The 24,391-nt window shown below is 35.6% G+C and overlaps 1 protein-coding gene across 22 annotated transcripts in view; it reads left to right on the top strand.

Moving 5' to 3' along the window:
* The window catches only part of CADPS2 (calcium dependent secretion activator 2), a 315,235-nt gene that overhangs the window by 209,361 nt on the left and 81,483 nt on the right, over nt 1-24,391 (top strand). For 14 of the 22 annotated variants that reach the window (XM_035331849.1, XM_035331889.1, XM_035331938.1 and 11 more), the window contains 5 exons: nt 2,107-2,294; nt 14,159-14,260; nt 19,464-19,527; nt 21,346-21,469; nt 23,665-23,685. In XM_035331849.1, the coding sequence (XP_035187740.1) occupies nt 2,107-2,294; nt 14,159-14,260; nt 19,464-19,527; nt 21,346-21,469; nt 23,665-23,685 (499 nt within the window). The remainder of the gene's footprint in view (nt 1-2,106; nt 2,295-14,158; nt 14,261-19,463; nt 19,528-21,345; nt 21,470-23,664; nt 23,686-24,391) is intronic. The other 8 variants (XM_035331874.1, XM_035331882.1, XM_035331931.1 and 5 more) reach the window with 1 other exon arrangement.

The raw sequence follows: 24,391 nt of genomic DNA on the forward strand, positions 1-24,391 counted from the left end.
TTTCTTTCTTTCTTTCTTTCTTTCTTTCTTTCTTTCTTTCTTTCTTTTAATAATCCAATAAAAAAATACATGCAGTTATCTAATAGTCTGTAACATACAGTTGTTATATGCTTGTGAGTATTATGCTGGACAAGTGCAAGGAAGGCCTATATTTATAATAATTATAAACTACATTTATAATTTAAAATGACCACGCTAAAACAGTTTCCTACTATTTTTGCTCTCCTACCGAGTCTGCAGTTAAAATTTTGAGTTCTTTAAAAATTTGCACTGTTGTCAGAATTTTCTGCTATGAGAACATACATAAATTTTAATAAAGGACTATTTGCTTTTAATCTGCTAGAAGTTGTCATGTACATCACATTCTATAACATTTTTCATAAAAATATAGAGACCAGTGACAATGACTTTGATGACATACTGGCAGAATATCAATCACTGTGACTATTGTTTATTACATCAAGGATACAAATTACTGCAGAAGTTCAGATAAAATCCTCTTTCTATCTTCTTTCAGCAGAATACCACATTTTCCAGCAAACACGTTATGTAAACTACATAAGCCATTGCTACATGACGGGTTATTAGTTTAAAATACTGAACACTGTTCTGGGTGCTGTAATAAAGCTAAGTGTTCTCTAGAAATATCTGAAGTCCTTAAAGGCAATGGAAATACTGATGTGAGATGAATGAATTGGGAGCAAACTACAATAATGTTGAGATGTTTTTGTTTGCTAACTTGTTGGCAAATGCTAAATTCTACATTTGGGAGAGAATATAAAATTTAGAATTTTGTCTCATGCAATCTTTTAGTAAAGTTATGATATGGATGTTCTTAACCTGAGGTGTATTTTAAGTATTTTTTGTAGCATTTTTGCTGCTATTCTGTATAAATAAATTAAATGTATAATTAAACATCTAAGATTGCAGAAGTATTCACAAAAAATAGTGATACATAGTCTTCAGTTCTTAAATTGGTGCTATAAATTTATGACTTACCACATTGTTTTGCTTATTCAAGGCATTTGTACATTTGAGCTCAGGTGTTCCCAAATCTATCTTAGTCATTTGGCAGAACTGATAAGAGAGGAATATCACCACAATTAAGAAAAGAACAAAGAAAAACACCTGTTTAAAACACCTATGCAGTAGCTATGATTTTCCAAGCTTTATGGTGTTTTTTGTTGTTGTTATTTGTTTTTTTTTCTCTGCTGCTTTTTGGAAGCTCATTGTAGTATCTTTTCTCAAATTGGAAGGCAAAATAATGAAGGCTTTTCTAAGGTTTTCCATTTCTACATCAAGAACCCATTTTTTATTTTTTATTTTTTATTTTTTACACTCTGGGTTCCCTCAAGAACAGTATTTGGGATGCAAAGGTGTCTGTGTATTGTTCATGTCTTTCCCAGGGTCACACCATTCTGGTCTTATCAAGCCTATGCCCAAAGAAGCCCTCTGTCAAAATAGTTCCACAGCATTTCAAATTACCTTTAAAGGTCAAATAATTTTCAACTTACTAAATCAGATAGCTTTCAACAAACTATGTAGCTTTGTATCTCTTGTAGTAATGCATGCATATTACATAACAAATGGAATAATGGTCAAATTGTATTTCATCTGTCAGATTAAAGTTGCAGCCACAGGGAACTGACCATCCAGAAACTGTATTTTAATCATCCACGTTGGTTTGTCTCACCATGACCTAAATGTTCTCTCTTAGCTTGCAATTAATTATTTTAAGAAAGTTGATTATTTTATAATGTTAATTTATTTTGTGTCAGGCAGCTACGTTATGATATAATCAAATCTATACCGGACTTTGGATGTATTATTACCTTGTTTTGATCAACCATGTATTTCATAGTCATGGTAACTCAGAACTGCAAATAGTTTCCTGGCATTTAGTCCTTTCAGAAAGAGGTTTATTGTTGGATCTAACTTCCAGTGCTATCAGCATTTGTCAGGTATAAATCATTTTGCTATAAAAAAATATGTAATGCACATAAAAATACATACTTCTGTTCATTGTTTGATTTAAAAGCTGTGAGTGGGAAAAGGAATCTCAACATGTGTGTTGTTGTTTTTATTTTTTTTTCCTTTCTCTTTCAGGGTTGGTTTAGTCCAGGTCAAGTCTTCGTATTAGATGAATACTGTGCTCGCTATGGAGTGAGAGGATGTCACCGACATCTTTGCTATCTTAATGAGTTGATTGAACATTCAGAAAATGGTTCTGTCATCGATCCAACCTTGCTCCACTACAGTTTTGCATTTTGTGCTTCTCATGTTCATGGTAACAGGTAATTTACTGCTAACCTTAGGATGAAGCGAAAGTATTTCTACACTCTTGTATTCACCAGATAGAGAAGTTGCACACACCAGGAATTAGTTCATGAAAGTTACGTCAGGGAGCTTTGGGATTCTATACAGATTACATTAAAAAAAAAAAAAAAAAAAAAAAAACTTTTCTATTTATACTGTCTTAATGCAGTGTGTTTTCTTGGTCACTGTATAGCCTGATTCAAGAAGGGTATCATCCTGCATTCTGTATTTGTATTGTGTTAGTGAATGGTGTTTTCAGTGAAAATTTTGAACAATTTTGCAGCATAAGGGAGGCTTTGACAGTCTTTCTACAGTCTGTAGCTTGGCAACTTACCATAAAGTACTCAGTTCTTCTGGCTGTGCTACTACAAGAAGAAAAAACATATTGGGAATGTGGTTGGTAGGATGCTTTTTTGATTCTTTCCACACAAGGAATAGGCTGGATCACTGGTAACAGCGATGCTCTTGTGATGATGTCTTCCTTCCTCTTGATAGTAGAAAACTTGTTAAAAATAAAGTTTTTGATTTTCTGTGCTAAGTGTTGAAAGAAGTATCACACATTCTATAAAATAAGTCTTTGCCTCAGCTATGTCTCATTCCGTGTTGTGATGGAGCTAGCTCTGCTGGGTGTTACAGATAGGAAATCATGGGATAACTCAGGGTAGAAGGGACCTCAGGAGGTCTCTTGCTCAAAGTAGGGTCAGTTGTGAGGTCAGACCAGGTTGCTCAGGGCTTTACCCAGTTTGAACTGGTCTTATTTCAATTGGATACGCTGTCTCTTATCCTCCCATCTTGCACCACTGGAAGAGAGTTTGACTCCATTTTCTTGACAACCTCAGAGCAGCTGCCGTTCAGTCCCCCTAGGTGCCACCAGGGTGACCAAGACCAGCTCCCCCAGGCTGTCCTTCACAACATAAGTGCTCTCTCCCCTAAGCAATGTGATGGCCCTCCCTGCTGAACTTGCTCCAGTTTATCCATGTCTTCCCAGTACTAGAGTGGAGATGGACAATCTATCAGATTACAGGATGACATGCATTTACAACCTACTGTGCATACCAGATTTGTAGAGTGATATATGAAATATGTTTTATAAGTTCAGAAATAAGAAAAATAATCCATCACCCCCTCTCAACTGATCCAGTCCTGCCACAAGGGAAAAAGCTGCTCACAGTCCCCAAAAGCAGTTACTATGATGCTGTCAATAAATCCCCAAAATCAAACCCTGTTAGGGATGAGGGGAAATAAAAGCTTTGTTCCCAACTTGTTTGCTTATCTTGTCTTGCAGCCAGTCAGTCGTGGAGGCTGTTTTACTCATCCATGAGCCAGTGAAGAAGGGACAGTCCTTAAAAAGAATATTGTTTCCTTCATTGGCTTAGTCAAGCCTTCTGTCTGTGAGAACAGGATCTGGGCATTTGTGATCTGAGTGGTTTGGCAGTGAGAGATTTTAACATTATGTCATCTTTGATTATAATATCCAAAGTTTAAATGCTTTGGAATGTGCCTGCAATATTCTCAAGAATCTTGACGTTCATACTGGTAAGTTAGGAGATTTTCTGACTTTTACTTGGTCACCTATTCTCTGTAAAAGCACGCTTCTTTTGTCAGTTCCTGAAGAACCTGACACATTCGTATTTCCTATTGAGTCTAAGTCTTTGTTGTTTCTAGCCTTTTTATTACTGGTTTCAGCCTAACGACAAACATACAGTGATAATTGCTCAAACTTATTTCAAGAATTCAAAAGGAAAGTAGATGTATTTTTATTTCATAATTTAAGTGAAGGACAACAGTGTGTGCAGTGCACAGAAATATCTCAGAGAGCACATCATTTACACAGTGGTAAGCACTCTGTTTGTATTCTGTCTATTCCTTCTGTACAGATACTCTCTGAATAGCATTATGAGTGTTTTAGGAATAAAAGAAGTGTTGAACAGAGAGGGTCTGACTAGAACTGAGATATTGTAAAAAGGAAGAAAAAAGAAACATGAAGAAAGAAGAAAAGTAAGTCAAGGACAGAAGCAGACACACTCACTGAGGATGACAGACACACATATACACACATAATACATCCACTCATTCATCTGCAGCAGCACTAAGAAATAGTAAAAGGGGAAAAAGAATTTCACAGACAATGCATGACAGGCCAAAGTTCTAGGCTGATCCATGGCGTTATACATCTTAGTTTTGTAAGTCAGTCTGAGAATTAGAAAGACGACATAACAAAGACAAAGAGCTTTATGCTCTGGGCATGATGTATTCAATGTATATTTCCCCTTTGCTTCACAGAGGGATCTTGGACCTTCCACAAGCCTGAGAAAGATCATCGAAGATGATCATGAAGTCAGGTGATAGAAGAGCATGTGGAAATGCAGCTCTGTCTACAGTTCAAATTAGCAATTTCTTTTAAACATGAATTTTAGACTAACAAGCAATCTAGTTATATCAGTCAAATAATTAGATAAAGGTGTCACTCACCTTCATGATTTCTGGTAACCTGGTGAGGATAAACTCAGGCACAAATTGAAGCAGATCTGCAGATTCTGGGGCCATACCAGGACATATGCTGGGCACACCAGTGGCTACATCTGATTTATTAAATAAAGCTGGTGAGGAAGAGGTCTCATACAATGGACCCCATCTGCCCATTAGTCACGGACACTCTCTGAGATACGAGGCATGGTTGCGGAATTGCATGTCTGCTCCCAGCAGACACTACCAACAAGGCTGAATCACCTTTGACTCTTTCTACCCTTCATATTTCTTCAGAATTCTTCCAGAAGATTTTGAACCCTCAGGTATCTCTTGTACTCTTTTGCCACACCCCAGGACTTGAAATATTCAAGATCTGTTTCATACTTCAGTAACACCACTCTTGCAGATGGTAACACAATAGAAAGGCTCTTATTTCAAAACACGTGGAATAAACACATAAAAATGAATTGTTGTCCTAGAGCTTCAGGGGCAATAACTAACATGGAGGAGACCTGAACTGAGCTTTGATGTAGGCTGTGTGCAGCAGACCTTGTCACCTGCTCTCAGGACCAGAGAACAGTCCCCAGCTATTTTCTTTCCTAACTGTGACAAAGTCGTAGTTCACAAGTTCTGACAAAGTTATCAAGAATACTGGTATTTAGTATGTCTCTTATGCCACTGTTGTTGGTTTAGGAACAGAAAGAAGTGTTTATGCAGGATTGACCACAATGTGCTGAGACCTAGACTGAGAAATCCAAGCCTCATTTGTGCCTTCCCTTTCTTGCTGGGAAGAACATTATGACTGTGCTAACAAACTGCTTGCTTAGAAATGGCATTTCTGCTTTTGTGCATTGACATTCTTAAGAGATACATTCTCTTATTAAATAGCCAAACAACAAAATCTTTTACTAAAAGAGCGGCCTTGCTGATTGTTTAAATAGAAACACGTCCTTGTTTCTGAATCAACAGATTCCTTTTCCTCTAGTAAATAAAATCAGCTTTCCTTGGTTGTGCTTCTGCATAAGTGTGCTGTACCTTTACAAAAGCATTTCCTTTGGTTCCTCTTTGCAGCATTTGTCTTCTGAAATGTTCCATTATAATGGTCCCCATCAAAGTCATTAGTTCACATGTGAACTTTTCCCACTGCAGTTATGCATACACTGCACTTGTGTATCTCTGATGAAAGTGAAATGGGCAGAACAAGGAACTATTGGGTACGCCTGAAGGCTGACATTTCAGTCTAAACAGCCCAAGTCAGAGCTATTGTTTCTTCCCCATCACCTTCACTTTTGTCTACTTTTCATGCTGTGACTTCTATTCAGTCCCTCTTCTCTGAAATGGATGCTGTTGGGTAACACACGAAGTGTAAAGTGACTTCTTTCCACCTGCTGAGTTACAGACTGAATTGAAAAATTCAAAATTCAAGCATATTCCCTCATTATACCTTTTTCTATTCAGAAAAAAAAGCTGGTATATTGGAAATTCATATATGAGAAGTGAAGGTGAAAGTAGTGCTACAAAAGTCTGTTTATAACTGAAGATAAATAGTTTCTCTCTGTCTTCATTTTGAAATCTTCAGCACATGTGTTTGAATAGAATAGTCCTACTAAGTCAGGGTTCTTCTAAGCCACTGAGTCACCTGTCTGCAGCATTGACCTGGTTGGAGTAAGAGAAGGGCAAGAGTATGCAATATTTACTCTTAGTGTTCTTTCAGTCTCCAACTCTTTACTGCTCACAATATACCTGTCTGGTAACCTGGAGCAAGTCTCTGTTTGAAGTACTCATCACTTGCACCACTGAACCTGTGTAACCCCTTTGCATTCTCAGAACCTTTGGTAGCAAGTTCCACAACTCAGCTTTCTCCTGCATGAAGAACTCTTGTTTTGATGTTAACTTCTACAGGTCTCATTTCAGTCTCTTTTGCTACTGGAACAGATGAAGAGAGACATAAAAAAATCCTTCTGTCATTGCTTTTGTATCAAGATTTATGAGCGAACCATGCATTGATTACACTGGATGAATATTTTCTGCTAATTCCCTATCCTTTTTTCTAATTCCTGATTTATTGCTTTTTTCACAGCTACTCAACACAGCCTCTTGACATTATCCATCATAACACTAGGATCTCTGTCCTAAATAGCAAATGATTTTTCCTTATATTTATATACCTTGCTTGTTATTTGTTGTTTTATTCTTGCTTGATCTCATAAGGTCCTTATGCAATTCTATGCTATTCCACATAATTATCACGGCAATTACTATCACCTCAGTTTTTAGCTGTTTGCCAGGTCATTTATGAATACACTAAGATAACACAGGTCTCAGCACAGATCACTGCAGAATTCAACTGATAACATCCCTCCACTGCAAATATTCACCATTTACTCCTACTCTCTTGCCTTAAAAATGTTTGGCAAAAAGATTTTTGGAAATCCAGGTACATTGTATGAATCAGATCTCACTTATTCATGTGTTTTTGATCCCTTTAGAGAATGTCAGGATCAGAAGATAGGATGTCCCTGCCTTGTGTCTTCAAAGCCATACAGACTTCTTCACAATAGATCATATTTACTCAACTTTCTTTTAATTTTATCCCTAAATATCCTTATATTATAGTTTCTTCTAATTTTCTGGGTTGTATTACTGGCCTGCAGTTCCACGTACCTCCCCTAGAAACTTCTTTTAATTTTAAATTGATCTCACCTTCTTCACCTCACACTCCTCTGGAGGAAGGTAGCTTGGTGAGCACTTTCACCCAATTCAGTAATTCAGTTCTGGGCCAGGCAACTTCCTCCTGTTTATTTTTCTAATTTGTTCCATAAACTCTTAGTTGCTTTAGTTGCTTAGTTTAGTTGCTTAGTTGCTTTAATTTAAACAGATCCTGAAGTGAAAATGATGAAAGATTTTTAGCTGTGAGCAAAGAAGGGTTCCAGCATTGGAGTTTTCCTCATTTCCTCCACAGTAAACACCACTGGAAATAATGTTGGTATCTCTGCAATAGCTTTGCACTCTTTGAGAGCTCCTCTTAGATCCTTGCCATCGTTTGGGACTGTAGACTCTCTGACAGGCTTCTTGCTCCTGTTTTACGTGGAGGAAATATCTTAAAGTGGAGTAAAAGAACACATAAGTGAAATGAAACTATGGAAACTTTGAATAGTGTTATGCAATCATATATTTCTTTCAATTTTTTCTAATATGTTGTGATAAGAACCATTTATTGCAATTTTACACTTTGTGTCAAGTGATAAAAGACTGTGCAGAGGAATCAGCCCTTTCAAACCTGGGGCAGGGAACTTTGTCAGACTAAGGAAAGGAATATCATTACATTGCTCTGTTTCTTCTAATATTTTTTTAAGCTTCTGAATAAATATTTCCTCTCTTCCGACTAAATGATCTCTAGAGTTAAAGTAAGGTTCTCTGTATCTTGCTGTTTTCTCCATTATCTTTCATAAACAATGTCTAATAAGGCTTAATTTTAAATTACAGATCTTAAGTAAGTCGTTTGAGTGCATATGTGTGCAGGGTCACCATCTGACATGAAATATTTTGTCCACTCGATTTCTTTCCAAAAGTGTTATATATTTGTATGTATAGTTTATAGCTTTTTGTTTTGTTTTGTTTTGTTTTTATGGTTTTCCCATGAAAATCCATTACTAGCAAGATTTTGTGGAACATCAGTTATAAGCTGTTGAAGATGCTTCCTCTTTCTGCTGTGCTTCTTATTCACCCAACCCTGGGAGCTCTTTCATTCTGTCTCTGTTGTAATGACAGCAGGTGCAAGGTCTTCTTTACTGCTTTTATTGCCAATTGGACCTTCTGCTTTAATCTTAGATCTGTTCCCAGGCAGTCCAACAGCTGGAGGAAGGAGCCTGAGATCCCTTACAGTGTAGAGTCTTTAGGGTGTGTTGCACTGGAAGTTATATTCCATCAGTCTGTCAGCATCTTATATAAATTCTCTCTCATGTTAGATACAGCATCCATAGACTCCAACAGATGTCTTTTGGTTTTGTAATTTGTCTCATTTTTATATCAGTGCTCTATAATGGAAATGGTGAGAGTGGATGTGTCATACTCAAAGCATTTTTTAAATTCAGAAGTCATTTGTTATCAGTCACCATTTCCCCAGAATAATGAAGGAAGAAAATGTACCTTTTAGGACTGATACACTATGTGAGTTTGTGCTTCCAGATGAGAAGCAGTGTTCTCTCAAATCTGGAAAATCTAGTTGATTCTTGGACGTTTATATCGCTCTTCTTCGCGTGAATATAATCTTCCCATTTTCAGAGGCCAACTGGACAATGCTGAAAGCAGAACTTTATCACTAGACTTTCAATTTTATGTGCTGTCTTGTGCAAAGCATCTTGCTTCCTGCTTCATTTTTGGAAGTTGATAATCTCCAGTTGATATGGAACACAGAGGAAGGTGAACCTCCTTTAAATTAATCTATATTCTCATTTTTAATTGATTCACTTATAAACATCATGCCCCCAAGCCTCTGATGTGAAGACTCTCTAAATAGCTGAGTATTTTTTTTAATTAATGTTTTCAGTTAATGACAGAGCTTTCTACATATTGCTGTTGCAGATAGCCACAGGAACATTATTGGTAGAGATCTGAGTTCAAAGCTAGAAGCAAAGTTCTTGACCCTGTTACAAGTGCCAAGTGAAGCCATATTGACCTCAACCTTGGTTTAAGGAAGGATATCGTGCTGTATTGGAAAGTGCTGATAATTATACAATTCTGATTGCAAAAGCTGCCCTCACTAAAGCATTAACAGAGGCCCGTTTTTCAATGTATCAAGACAAAAATATCTGCTTCTGAAAAGCCTCAGAGAAATTGTCAGTAGAAAATAAATCATAATTCACACATTGTTAAGAACTATCCAATGTTTTGCATATTTAAGGTGATAGTTGCAATCTTAGGCAGTGAAGGAACAGCTAATGCTATCGCATACTCTCACCTTCCCTAAACGTTATACATTGTTTTGTCATTAACTTCAACTGACTGATGTCTATACATACTCCTTTGCCTGAGCTAAAATTATATCATATAGTACTCTCTTAACTTTTGAGTAAAAGAGCAATAATGTATCCCACCTAAAATATCCCTGCATAAAATATCATGAAAATTAACCTGATCTATCATCTTAATCTGTTCTAGTAGCCTTCAGGATTGGTCTTTTTCATTCACTGTGAAAAAGAGGGTATGAACTGCAAGCAGATGTAGGATCAGCTTGAGGAATGCATACGGCAGAAGGCTCTATTGTGCCAACTTTTTTTTTTTTTTTTTTTTGGTCAGAATGTTTGTAGAATAGTTAATATAAACCACAAAGTGTTTGCTCTTCAAGTGTCTGTTGGTTAAAGCTATCTGTGACTGCCACATGATAATTTGCTCTCTTTCTTTTCTGTTAAGAAATAGATATCTGTTCTGCCTGCTTCTAAGCTGATAAAGTAAATTACTGTTTTTCTTAGACTTGTCTAGCATAAACCATGAACTCTACAAAAGCGTTGATTAATGTAATTGTGTTTTAAAGGAAAATTTTGATATTAAATTTCTGGTAAATGGATAATAAAGCCTCTTAAACAAAATTCTAAATCTTGTTTACTGAGAAACAAGAAAACAAATTTTTATTTTGCTAATTTGAAAACTGCCACTGTTTGTTTGCTTGCTTTTTTCTCCTGTTGAGTTTAAAAACAAGTGCTCTTAGAAAGCACTGCATTCTTCAAAAATGATTTGTTTCTAAAAGCTAAGATGACTCGTAGTTTATGGTTTTGGTTTTCCTACACCCTGAAATACAGTTTATTATATACATGTCTTGATGTAAGACCTTAGCTGAAGTATTTTTTTTTTCCATATATTTTGTTTTTCATCAGAATTTCTCATCTTTCTCTGGCAGATTATTTTGGTCAGCCTTACTGTTCTCATCGGTATATATGTGTATATATTTGAATATCAATCTGTGCATTCCTTTTCTCTTACTCTTTTTTATTTTTATTTTTCCCACGAAAGACCAAAGTGATGGTCTAAGCTTTTAATGAGGAAAGCTTCTTTAAAAGAGTAACATTTAAACATTTGTAATATATGCAAAAAGCACCAGTTTAAACAGTGTTCCGGGGGGGCGTGGGGGGGTGAGCGGGGGGGGGAGGGGAAGTCATATTCAGTTACTATTTCACAAGCCTGTCACAGCAAAACAGGCCTGTTTAAGTTAATAGTTTCACACTAGAGGCCACTAGGAGAAGCTGTTTCCAAAGTTGAGGGCTGGAATGAATCAATATCCAGCCCAATGCCCATCATCTCTGATTCACATTGGAACTAGAATACCATTTTTATCTCATGTGCCATACCTATTCTCAAGAACCTTATTCCTACAATGTGTCAAGTGACATCTGCAAATTATTACAAGTTTTAAGACCTCTAGACAGCAAAATATATCAACAGGTATTGCAAGTCTTAAAGGATTATGTCAAGTGAATAAAAACTGTCTGTTCCCAGAGGAAACCCTAAATCCATCACCTAATCAATTAGCTTCCCTAGGAGAACTATCATTAGGACAGTTATCTTGGAAGACTGTCACAGTAAAATTTTCTTTAAAAATTCAGGTAAATCTCTATTTTTGGTGTCATTTTTTAAAATGTTCAAACAGTTACTTCCCTTTTGAATGCAGTAGCTCTAGCTTGTAAGGTATTTATTTCATATATCTTTCAATATTAATTAAACAAATTGAGATGTGACCAGAAACAACATTACATCTATGCTGGTTAGACGGTGATCTAACCACAAAAGACAGGCCAATCCAAATCCAATTTAGAGAGTGCTCAGAAAATGGAAAAATTATATAAGTGAGAAAGAGAATGCTACCCAGTTTTTGAGTGTTCACTGTTTTTTTTTGTTTTTTTTTTGTATTTTTTTTTTCCTGGCTTTCTAATGCCAAAAGTAGCTGTGAACATTAAGAAGGGAAGGAATGTGGAAGAAAGGAAAATTCACTCTTCCTTCACTTTCCTGGGAAGATACTGTTAAAATGGTGTCACATGTACAATAACATGAAGACTTGATACTTCTGGAGACAGTCCATCACTTCTTCACTTCTTGGTGGAGTTCTTGAAAGAGAGGTCCCAGCCTGTAATAGGAAGGCTTAATTCTGGTTTTGAATTGAAAAAATCAAGTCCAAATTGCCACTCATAGCATCAGGGATGGTAGAAAATGCACATTTGTTGACATTTTTAGTTGCAAAATAGTTCTGGCATGACTTCTGGGTAACCTAAGTATTTGAAAACCAAATGACTGCTTGGTTCTGATCTTCCTGGCAGACACAATAATTTATAAATAAAAATAACCAACTCAAAACAATGCTATTTCATTTCATTTCATTTCATTTCATTTTAAAGAATTGAAAAAAAACTAATTTAAAGAATTAAAGAAAAAAGATCTAGAAGGTAAAATGAGTGGGAATTATGAAAACATTCAGCTGTTTTTTCTAACTTAGATCATTTCAGAGTCATATTCTTTTTTCTGTGGATTCTTTTTGCTTGGTAGTAGCTAAGACACTCCCAAGAGTAGCAAAAAATGGTCACCACTATAATGTGTCTCAGAACTGTGATTAAAATGCATTTTTAGGTTCTGTTTGTTGCAATAAGGCTTGAAAGAATAAGGAAGAAACAAAATAGTGATTCAGAGTTTGTGTTGTTTGTAAAAGCATGCTTTGAAGAGTTAAGTTTTTCAGTGTCATAGCTGGTACATTTTTCTAACACCTTTTTGTGTACTCTTTATTTTTCTTCTGGGACATTTGGTTCTATCCAAACATTCACTGAAAATATATTTAACAGTTCTGAAAATTTTTGGCATTGTCAGCGTGGTTCTTCATGGCAACAAACTCAGTGAAGTGACAAGTCCCCAGTATGCAGTGATCCTAGCCTTAGTGCAGGTTGACAGATATGACATGCTACTGGCTCACCTTTTTCACTTATTGTTATGTGGACCCCTAGGTCTTTTCTGTCATATATATGACATGCTTCAGCGAGGTTTAATATGACAGAACTATTTAGTTTATCACTCCAGAGCACGATCTCTCCTGACAATGACATCAGACAGTAAAATTTACTTAAATTTGAGCCTGTTCCATCTGTCAGAAGGCTGAGGTAAAGTATCCTGGCATCCGTCAAAAAAAGATAAATAAGTTATTTGCTCTTTCACATCAAATTTATCCAATAGTATATTGATGTGCCTGGTTACTCATATCTCCACCATATCTGATTTTTATTGTTGTCTTCACAATAATTTAAAGAGTTCAGGGATTCTTTCCACATTGACTTGACAGATCAGAAATATAAATGATTTAAGGGGTGAAAGAATTGTTTGTGTCATGACCAGGTAGCGAATTATCCTTCCTAGGCTTAAGGATAGTAGAGAAAGTTAAAGTAACAATTTAGCAAAATCATGTTGTTTTTTTTTCATGTCACTTTACTACAGTTTTCCCAGTTTTAAAAACTAGATAGTTTTGGGGGCTCTGGAGAAGGTACAGGGTAGATCCACACTTCATGTTAGTGTATAAACTCAGGTTTTGTTACCATGGAGCTGAAAGTTAAGTGAGTAGCTGGAAGTTTTCATATATTTTGTTTTAAAGCAGTGTACAGCATGATGTGGGAAAGTTGTGATTGCAAGGCAGAAATACCATTGGGAAATGTGTATTTCAATTTCATTAACTTTGTCATTATTTTATTAAAAAGGCATTAATAACATTATTTAGGATAAGACTCTAAGTATGTGTTTAAGGTACTTAATATAAGGTTTATTAATTAATGGGACATGTTATTTTTTTTTTTTAAATGCCAGGGCTTTAAAAATATTTATTGCATCCTTTATGCTATATTTATATGGAATTTTGTTTACATGCTGCTGTTTGTCAATATGGTTTGGGAAATCAGAAATCTATGCTCACTCTAACTGCACGTTCTGCCACATTGTGCCTCTGGAAAAATATTTGGAAGATTCAAGGAGCTGAAATTGAGAGATACCAGAGTAGGCCCCTCTATTGTGCTAACACTACTAATTTTCTTGAGAAAAGATACTATTATTTGGGAGTGATTTGGGAGAAGTCTTTGATGCCTTGTGTTTTATTGGGTCTAGGTAGCAACTTAGGACTTGAATTTAAAAGTTCAGCTCCAAAAGTTAAGTTCTTTGTCTAGTTATAGTCTGTTTTTTAACTATATTCTCAAATTACCATTTATCCTCAAAGGCAATGGGAAAAGTGGAAGGAGAGCAGCACACGTTAACTGAAAACTTTGAAAATAAAGATCACTGTAGAGGCAGCATTAAGAGATGTCAGAAATTCTTAAATATTATTAATTATTAAAATCTTAAATATTTAATATTACAGGCCAGATGGAATTGGAACAGTATCTGTTGATGAGAAAGAAAGGTTTGAGGAAATTAAGGACAGACTTTCCTCCCTTTTAGAAAACCAAATAAGCCATTTCAGGTAAGTGTATAATTTATTCAGTAATACTAAGTTTTGTCTGGCAGAATGTTCTTATTATGATGCTAAGTACTAATCTTGAAAAACAGAGTGAAAATAAAATAGTCTACCTGCAAAGAAGTTTTGAGTGTATTAAATATGGAATAATTTATTTGCACAAATGTTTGTGCTGAGAATTCATTTGCATATCATGTGAGTTATATTCTTTCTGTGGTAGAAAAGATTCTGCAAGAATAAAGGTCTGATTTTATTGGTCCTTTTGAACTTAAAGCTGTCTATAAATCTAATAAAATTGCCTGAATGAAAATGACTAAGTCATACTACTTCCTGTATTAATGCTGATCAGAAAAGTCATATGAGTAGGTACCTGGTACATATAGGTACCTACACAGTAGGCACAAACTTTTTTCCTGGTTGTCTAATGTCATTTTCTGGGTTTCATAATATTTCCAAAATTGTCTAAGGTCCATCATCCTCAATAAAGAGTTTGTCATGTGTAAGGACTTGCCATGTAAGGACAGCTGTACCAGTAGAAGAAGGAAAAGAGTACAACCAAAGTACATGAAGCAGAGCAAACATGGAGTGATATTTCCCTGGGTAACCTTCTAGCAGTTGATGGTTTGTGAACCTTAGCATAAAATTGGCATCTAGTCCACCAAATCTACTAATTTATCACAGTTAGCCAACCTGTCTGCCACCATTCTGCCAATCAGAACATTTTTTAGAATGTATTTATATACCTTTTTTTTTTATCTATCACCTTGTGGCAACCTGTTCCACAGTTTAAATTGTGCTGTGTGAAAAAGCTTTATTCTTTGGCAACGTTTGCTATAAGTTAGTTGGGTGCCCCCTCCGGTGTGATGAGGTGTCTAGTATTCACTGGTATCTGTCATGTAGATAATGAGGTTGCTTGGGAATTTTTTAAGCAAGAACGAAACATAGTCTCTTCACTTGAGACTTCTCCTCTGTATTAACTAAAGAGAGCTAGGGTTCTCTTTGAAGAGTATTCCTCTGGGGAAAAACAAACAAGCAAACCAACAAACAACAACAGCAACAACAACAAACAGTTCTCCCTTCTCTCCCTTCTTTCATTTCTCTTAAAAATTATTCACTGACATATTTCATGTCTCCTGTCTCCCATTGGATTCAATAGCTCTTGCCTAAGAAGCAATACAGAGCAGCATAGGGTGGAGTGCTTCCTAACCAAGGTCTTGGAAAGGCAGGAGGAGAGTAGTGACAAAGACAACATCTTCAGGGAGAAGGAAAATTTCTGTGACAAACTTCTCATGTTTGCTACAAAGAAAAACAAAGGAGTGTGGGAATTTGGTGAAGACTTTTTGTCTGATTGGCATATCTATAAACATACCAAGTTTTTTGTAGAAACACAATCACTGTAATTTCCAATGAATGTAAGTACTTTTTCTCGTACACTGTGATGAGAGCAGTGAGAGTAGTTGCTACCCCGAAAATACTGAAGCAGCAGAAGCCTTCTCAAGATGTACAGAGGGAGAAGGCAAATGAGAGAGCAGGAGAAGTTGGGCATCTTCAGACTTCAGGCATTCACATGAATGAGACTAAATACAAAATGTATAATAATGTCTAAATTATGATTTCAGTTGGAACAAATAAAAGCAAAGACCATCATGTCTGATAACTTACACAGCAGAATATGTTGATGAGCATGGACTGTATCAGCAACTATGGGATCTTTCTGCCTGTTACATTCTGGATCTTTTGGGAATTCAAATTACATTAGAAACTTCTCTTTGAGAGCAATTAAATGTGTCGTTCAAAGGTGAATGCCTCCATCTTCCAGGTTGCCTTCTGGGATTTACCCTAAAAATCTTATTTAATCAAAATAAACAAGAGAGCTCTGCCAGGTGAGGAGTAATCATTGTGTCTTTCTTTGGACAAATGATAGAAATTCAAAAAATTAGTTGACATGTCTGGATTTAAATGAGGATGATAGTGTAATAGTGGTAGAAGGAAGAATGAGTAGTGCCCTAGAATATGTAAAAGCATACAGAGTGACAATAAAGGACATCCTGATATAGAATTGGCATTAGATTTTAAAGAAAATCTAGATTCACATTTTGTGGAAAAAAAAAATCAGTATCAGTAACTAACACAGGATAGTCTTGGCTGTGAGACTGTTTTCTTAAGCAAAGATAGTATTAAAACTACTCCATATTTCAGTCCATCAAAATTGTTGTGAAAACTGAGATGCTGAATATTTTGAAAAATGCATTCAGCAGTAAAGACTTATCCAAAGCATGCACTGAGTTTCTCTGTTTCGGCCTTACTGTCCTTGAGTCCCCTCTGAGTCACCAGACAATCACACCATCTCTTAAGCTGATTTTTGCTTCTGCTGTCCTTTCTACTATCAGCTTAAGCATCCTTGCATTTTATGTGTGTCCTAACATACTTTAAGGACTTTCACATTTTCCTATTTTGTTTTACAGTTTGTATATTTTACAGTTTTTACATGCCAAATTCCCTACAATAACTTCTTTAACTTTCTCATGGAGTCATATAGAAGGTATTTAGCTTGTTTGTTTAACCACTTTTTTTTTTTTTTTTTTTTTTTTTTTTTAATTGTGGCGTGCATTTGACTGCTTGTAGGCTTATTGCTTTTTGGACAGCACTTTAAGGTTTGGACCTTTGTTTTTCAAGTTCATGTTTTCTCCTTAATTCCCATTCTGGAACTGAGTATACATATACTGAATTTATTTGGAATGATTTCTTTTGCTACAGTATTAAATGTTATTATTTTGTGATCATTATTTTCTGTCCTGTTTACACTTGAGACCAAATCCAGAACAATGTCTCTCTTGTGGGTCCTCAATTAGTTGTCCAAAGCAGCAATTCAATACCATGTTTCAAAATTTTATCATTATATTTCATCCTAATGAGTTATTTATCGGTTGTACATGTGTGTAGTTGAAATCTCTTAATATTTGTTATCAATTTGTAGTTTCTCTAATCTCACTTAACATTTTCTAATTGTTCTCATCACCCTAATTAGAGGGTCAGTAGTATAGTAGTACAGTTTTATTGTTATAATAAGGGATTCTTGAGGACTGCCAACACTGTGTTTTTTTTTTTCTTTTTTCCTTTTTTTTCAGTAATATGTAGGAACATTTCTAAGGTTTACACTTGCTCTGTTGCTTTGCACTGAATGCAGTAGTCAGCTGTCATTGTGGACAGTTTAACTAAAGAGCATATTTCCCTTCTTGCCTTTTCAGAGCTGCACTGAACATTTTCTACGTCCACCTAGGTCACATTGATCCAGCAAAGGTTTTCTCCCATGCCTGTCAGCTAATCCCCCAGCTTCCAGTTTTAATACTGTCTTGTGACCTTTTAATTTTCATTGCCATCAGCCTGGCTCCATGGTGATTAAGATGGAGCCTGCCCATCCTGTCCTGGTGGTTCCTTACTTAAATATTTCCCAGTCCTTGAGGTACTTAAACTTCTCATCTCTGTCATCTTTTCTACCCACTGAGACTCCAGATCCCTGCCTGCCTCTCAGGCATCAAATGTGGAAGAGCCATTATTTCAGAGAAAACTGCCATGGCTGTCTTGGAATTGACCTTTTGCCTGGCTGTGTGAATTTAGTCTCTGGAGTATTCCTTCTTCACTTCTGTATGTTGTTGGTAGTAATGTAGACCATGAGTCCTGCTCCTCTATTATTCCCTAAGTAATTTACACAAATATCTCCTGAGAACCAATACCCCTGTACCCAGTAAAAGGCTGTAATGCTGGAGGCAGGACTGCTCAGAGTGTCTCTTTAGGCATCAACTGTGACCATTTCCTTTTCTCTAAGTTTCTTATCTTGAGAAAACAATTCTTCCCTGTCAGAAGCTCTTTGTACCTAAGCACATAAAAGCTGGCTGCCCGTGTCGTACTCATGGATATTGAATAACACCCAGGTCTTCAGTCTGCATTTTCAACTTTAAACTGTGTGTATTTTGGAAACTTCTTATGCTGTTTACATTGCAGAACATAAACTGGTTTTAAATATTAAATATAATCAAAGAATGAGTGACATTTATTCAAAAACTACCATTCTGGGTTAGTAAGAATAAACCATGGGAAAGACAACTCAAGGATTATGGAAAAGAAAGGAAGAGTCAAAACAGCTAAGGATTTGTTCTGTTTTAAGACGACTTAAAGCCTAAGGACCATTAAATCTGCTTTCCTAATTTGTTAACAGGTCCCCAAGAGTTGTTAGCACTACTGTAGGATAGAAAGAGAATGAGGCAAAGCAAATACTGAAATTCTCTCAGCTGGAAATCTTTTTTTGACCTCATTTACAGGACTTTATTTTGGCTGACCAAAATGCATACCTAAAATTCACTGGTCTGAATCCTTTTATCATTAGAAAATATTTTACTGTTAACATGAGGCCATCATTGAGTAATAATAAGAGAAAAATAATCTCAGCAAAGAAATCCCTTTTCCAATTGGGGATATACCAAAAGATTTTATAGACAAGATTAGGAGAGGCTATTGTTGATTTAGGTCTATAGTCTCATTGAGCTGATCTATTGGATCATTCAGCAGACAAAAATTGAAAACAAAGCTATGAATGGAAACACTTTTTTATTTACGTGTTATATGTTATTGGAAGTGTGGAGACAGAAGTAGGTATGTTTTAAGTCCTAGATGATAAAATTAAAAATAACACAAAATGCTTTTCCAAACTATTTATAGTAAAATAGGAAACATTATAGAATATCTGCACAAGTTTTTGCTCCCATGTATCTCAAAAAAATTAAATATCAGATATTTTATTCTTATATTAATCCAATATTAAAGCTAAAAGATAATATACAGAGTGTTGCTTCACTGTCATGTCGCTGTTATGCCTACAGGAGAAATAGTACCTCTTTCCAGGAAGATGAAAATTAAGCTCATCAGAGACTATTAATTATCCTTAGTAGTTGAGAAAGTGCATGCAATGCTTTTTTCCCTTTGTTTTTTTTTTTTTTTTTTTTTTCTATATTAAGGCCTGAGCTGCTGGTGGGCTGATTCTGCTATAGTATATATATTTTCCATGGCAGACTAGTGAAGAGATATCTGCTTTCATTAGTACTTCACCTATGGGAGTCTGATATTAAAATAATTTAATGCAAGCTTTGTACACATTTATATCTCAAAGTAAATTCTTATCATTTTCTCTCTCTCTCTCTGTTTTTTTTTAAAGATACTGTTTCCCTTTTGGACGACCTGAAGGAGCTTTAAAAGCCACACTTTCATTACTTGAAAGGGTAAGTTTGTCAATATACTTCAAATTCTGCCTGAGTACTAAGCCTGCATTTTTCTTTTACCTTCAGGCCACTGAAAGTTGAGTTGATTCTTCTTTAGTATTCTACTGCTGGTTTTAGTTGTTCACTGGAAGGTGTTTTTTTTGTTTGTTTGTTTTTGTTTTGTTTTGTTTTTCTCAATGTTTTCCACAGAGGCAAACAATTGTTCTCTGTAGGACAAATTTCTTGGAATTTCACTTTAAACCACGGTAGTGACTCTGTTTCTTTAAAATTTAATGATTAGCCAGCATTATCTCTAAAGCAGTACAAGTCTACTCTACAGACCCTCTTTCCTGCTGTCTACAACTTCCTTGCCACTGATGTTGTCAGTACGGATACATAAAATTAAAAGGCATCTATATAATCCAAATAATCTTCTATAAATATGTAGTCTGAGTCAATTTAAGAAAAAATAAAAAATAAAAAAAAGCTATATTCAATAAAACTGACATGGGCAGTTAGCAATGTAAAGCCCTGGACAGCAAATCCTCTTTTACTGACTGAAAGGGAGAAGGCCTTGTAATGGTAAAAGCATCTCTGCCTTCTCTGGGGAAAGAGAATTTAACATTCCAACAAGGATTTCAGAGGACTGTCAGAAGGAAGAGTGTATGAATGGATATTATAAAAGAAGGAAAAAAAAAAAAAAAAAAAAAGCTTAGGTCCCACTCTGTATATCTCTACTAAAGTCAGCGAGGTCTGGTCCTGGGAAGTGACAGCCATTTAGCTCTGCAGAACATACCATAGAGATTCTGTCTTAGAAAGCATTCTCCCCCTCTGCTCAGCTCTTCTGAGACCCCACCTGGAGTACTGTGATCAGCTCTGAGGCCCCCGATATAAGAAGGACATGGACCTGTTAGAGGTCCATGAAGAACCTCCTATGAAGACACGCTGAGAAAGTGGGGATTGTTCAGCCTGGAAAAGAGAAGTCCCTGGGAGACCTTATTGAGGCCTTCCAGTACCTAAAGGGGGCCTACAGGAAAGCTGGACTCACTCCTGACTCTTTGTCAGGGAGTGTAGAGATAGGAAAAGGGTAATGGCTTTAAACTAAAGGAGGGTAGATTTAGATTAGATGTAAGGAGTAAATTCTTCACTCAGAGGGTGGTGAGGCACAGGAACAGGCTGCCCAGAGAAGCTATGGATGCCGCATCCCTGTTCAAGGCCAGGTTGGATGGGGCTTTAAGAGCAATCTGGTCTCGTGGGAGGTGTCCCTGCCCATGGCAGGGAGGTTGGAATTAGATGATCTTTAAGGTCCCTTGCAACCCAAACCATCCTATGATTCTATGATTGTGTGATTTTTCACAAGGATATGCTAAATTTGAAAGACTTAAATAAGGAAGAAAAGCAATCAGTATGAGCTAGTTCTGATGGCATTGTAAATAGTTTCTCCTTTACACTGTTGAAGAATCAATGGTTATGCAATGGTGGAAACTTTTCCACAGGTGAGAACAAAGCAAATTTTCACATCCACATGTTCTGTGGGTACCATGATCCAAACCACCACTCTTATACTGTTCTTGGTGTCACCCAAATGAAAACTGATTAGCATGCTGCAAGATGCCAAACTGTAGAAGTATCTTGCAGTATCTTGTATAGAGTGTAAATAATAGTGTTCAACAGAAATCTTTAAAGACGAATATCTAGTTCCACCAGCTGAAATAGTTCCTTTTTTATTTCTTCCTTTAATTATTATCACATCTGAAGTAACATCAGGATACTTCTATCCTTTTCCCCTGGGTATTAAGTAATGAGTGTAACCAAGTGGTATAACTGTCTCTGGTACAGGTTTTAATGAAAGATATTGCCACTCCCATACCAGCAGAAGAGGTGAAGAAAGTGGTCAGAAAATGTCTGGAGAAGGCTGCTTTGATCAATTACACTCGACTTACAGAATATGCCAAAATAGAAGGTTAGTACAGCAATCAACGGCCAAAGTGGCTGTAAAAGCCAACAATGCCTATAACTGAATATTCTGTGAGCAGCCTTTTGCTTTTCCTGAACAAACCACTTCCACAGCAAGGGGAAATGTCTCATTAAAATCTCAGCTGGTGAACTATGGAGCTTTTTCCTATTCATTGGCTTTAATATGCCTCCTGGGACCCTGTTTGAATGGAAGACCGGGACTTCTTAATTTAAGTTGCCCTTTGTTCTTACTTCTGAGTTTTCCACAAATCTAAAAGGTTGTTTATGGATTATTTTTTATTTCTCTAACTATTTCTAGTAATTAAACTACTGACAGGAAATTCTTTCCTTATCAGCAGTAACAGTACCTTGAAACTTGAAAACTCTGGATGTAGATGCCTTTCTGATGTATTTATAAGGCAGACAGATAAGTGTCATTTATTTTTGCCGTTGTGTTTTCAGATGTATGAAAATAATCTGATGATTAAAACTTTAATTGCATCTTGATTTCCTGAATGAACTAATGGGACAAAATGCTACTTTTTATGGTAATCAGTAGTTTTTTCTGGAATTTACATATGTTCTGGAACATATACATTGAAATTAATTTAAGATCATACTAAAAAATTGGCTAGGAAACACAACATCATTTTAAGATTCAGAACAAAAATGAAGTCATAATAGTGGCATGCTTTGTTAAGACACAGCTGTTACTCTTCATAAAGCACAGAAAGCTATATGTGTACAGATATATTTAGAAGTAGAAAACCATGTGTGTGCATCTATGTAAGTGTTTCTTTGGAGGTACTGTCAATTAGCATGAAAATAAATGATGACTTCTGCTTTAAAAATCTGTTTTTTATGTGGTGAGGAAGGATTTTTCATAGCATATATTTCCAGAAATACACCAGAAGAAATAGTTATCATAACAACAAAATGAAGAAGCCTCATATGTCTAGTAATATTATAAAGTCAACTTTTTTTCCTTTTTCCATTTCTGTTCAAATTCTCTGAAAAGCATGATTTAACCAATCTCAGAAGTGATTAACAAAAAACCCCATCTCATCACTATAGCAACCAGTATTATATCATGGGAGTAACAACATGAAACCATCTTAGTAACCAGTTTATCATAATTAATTATGATATCATGTTGTGTTAAAGAAAGAAAGATGAATATTGAATCTATTCTGGAAAACAAGAAAGCAAAAATACGATTTCCCTTAGTTTTTATCTTCCTGTATTCATAAGAAGGATTTTTTGATACTCAATATTAGTCTCTTAGCAAACCTGTTGAAATAATGGGTATAACAATGGAAATAGGTTTTAAAAAATTACAAAAGTTTCCAAAATATATATATATTCCGACACTAAATTGGATTGGAAAAAGTTTTTACAATGAAGTAAATACATCTTTGTTCAGGATTTTTAACTAAATCCTAGAAAATATTGGCAGTTCAATGTGAACATCAAATTCTGCCCTTTATGCATACTAGTAATAGTGCTGTAAGCTGGAATGGCATATAAAACTGAAGTCCATTCCATGGCATGTATTGACTTGCAAATTTCTTTTTGGATTTATTTTCTTTTGGTTGAAATACAACCAGGTTTCAATAAGTAGATTCATACTCAAGTAATTGTAAGCCCAAAGCACAATAGATAATTGCATACAGAAGTCTAGTACATCAAGAGAGAGAGATAAAGGACTTGTTCTGAGAATAAGTAGAGTACTGTTTGAAAGTGAAGGGCTCCAACACCATAACATCAGAAAAATAAACACATTGGTCTTCAGTTGAAATGAGACCTGTATTTGTCTATTTTTATACTGAGGTTATTATAAATATTCTACATTTTTACCAATATAAATGTAATAGTTTTCATCCATTCCCTTTAGGTTTATGGGTGCATTACTGTATCCTGTGCACTGAAATGGTGTTCTTCTCTTGAAGTAATTAATGCCTATATTTGCATTAGTTACTTATTCCTCAAATTGAATTTGAGGAGACAAAAAGGAGAAAAGACAATGCAGTGGTATTGGCATTTCTGCCACTGTCAGGATTGTCACTGATGTTCTCAAAATTTCAAGAAGTCTTTAATTCCTTGGTATTTATTCTACTCTGATGAAAGTAAAGTAGTTGTATATCTAAAATGATTTTTTCTTTTTTGTTTTATTTTGTTTTGTTTGTTTTGTTTTATATTTAGCAACAGCAGAAAAGGACTCAGGTGATTACTGTTCATGTGCATGTCTGCATGTGATTTAGTGTGTTGGTGTGTTGCATTTGTTGTTTTGTTATTTTTGTTGATTTCAACAATAACAAGATACTGACCAGAACATAAGCAAGCCTTAAAATTAATTTTGACAGTATAGTACAGTCCCTGTGTTATTCATTTGTACCAGTGCTTAACTATGATGTATATATTTATTAGCAATTCAGATAATTTTATTATTCTGTATATTTTGGAATATTGAAACAATTGTAGTTTCTGTGAAAGAGTTGTAACAAAGCGATGCAGAGAATTTTAGCTGTTAATCCAAAATGAAGATCTTAATAAGAGAACTGATTTCATAAGGTTTGTTTTACATCTCTCTGATATGGCTGTGTTTTGTAATAAGTTTATTTTTCTAGTTACAGATGAGGTTTGAGAATGTGGTAGTTCTTTGTGTTTCAGATTTCTTGAATCTGATATGGCATGTACTCTACAGTAGTGTAGAGAGTTTATTGAGTGCTTGTATCCAAATAATTAACCAAATGATCAAAAAAGAGCATAGCTGAAGTATTGTCTACACGGTGTCCAAGTAGTAATGGCTACTCAAACATGTGGCTGAGTAGTGACTATATGGATGTATGAGGGATTGTACATATATATGCACATTGGAACGGAATGGAATGGAACGGAATGGAATGGAATGGAACGGAACATAATGGAA

This window comes from Oxyura jamaicensis, chromosome 1, assembly GCF_011077185.1.
Source record: "Oxyura jamaicensis isolate SHBP4307 breed ruddy duck chromosome 1, BPBGC_Ojam_1.0, whole genome shotgun sequence".
Lineage (NCBI taxonomy): Eukaryota > Metazoa > Chordata > Aves > Anseriformes > Anatidae > Oxyura > Oxyura jamaicensis.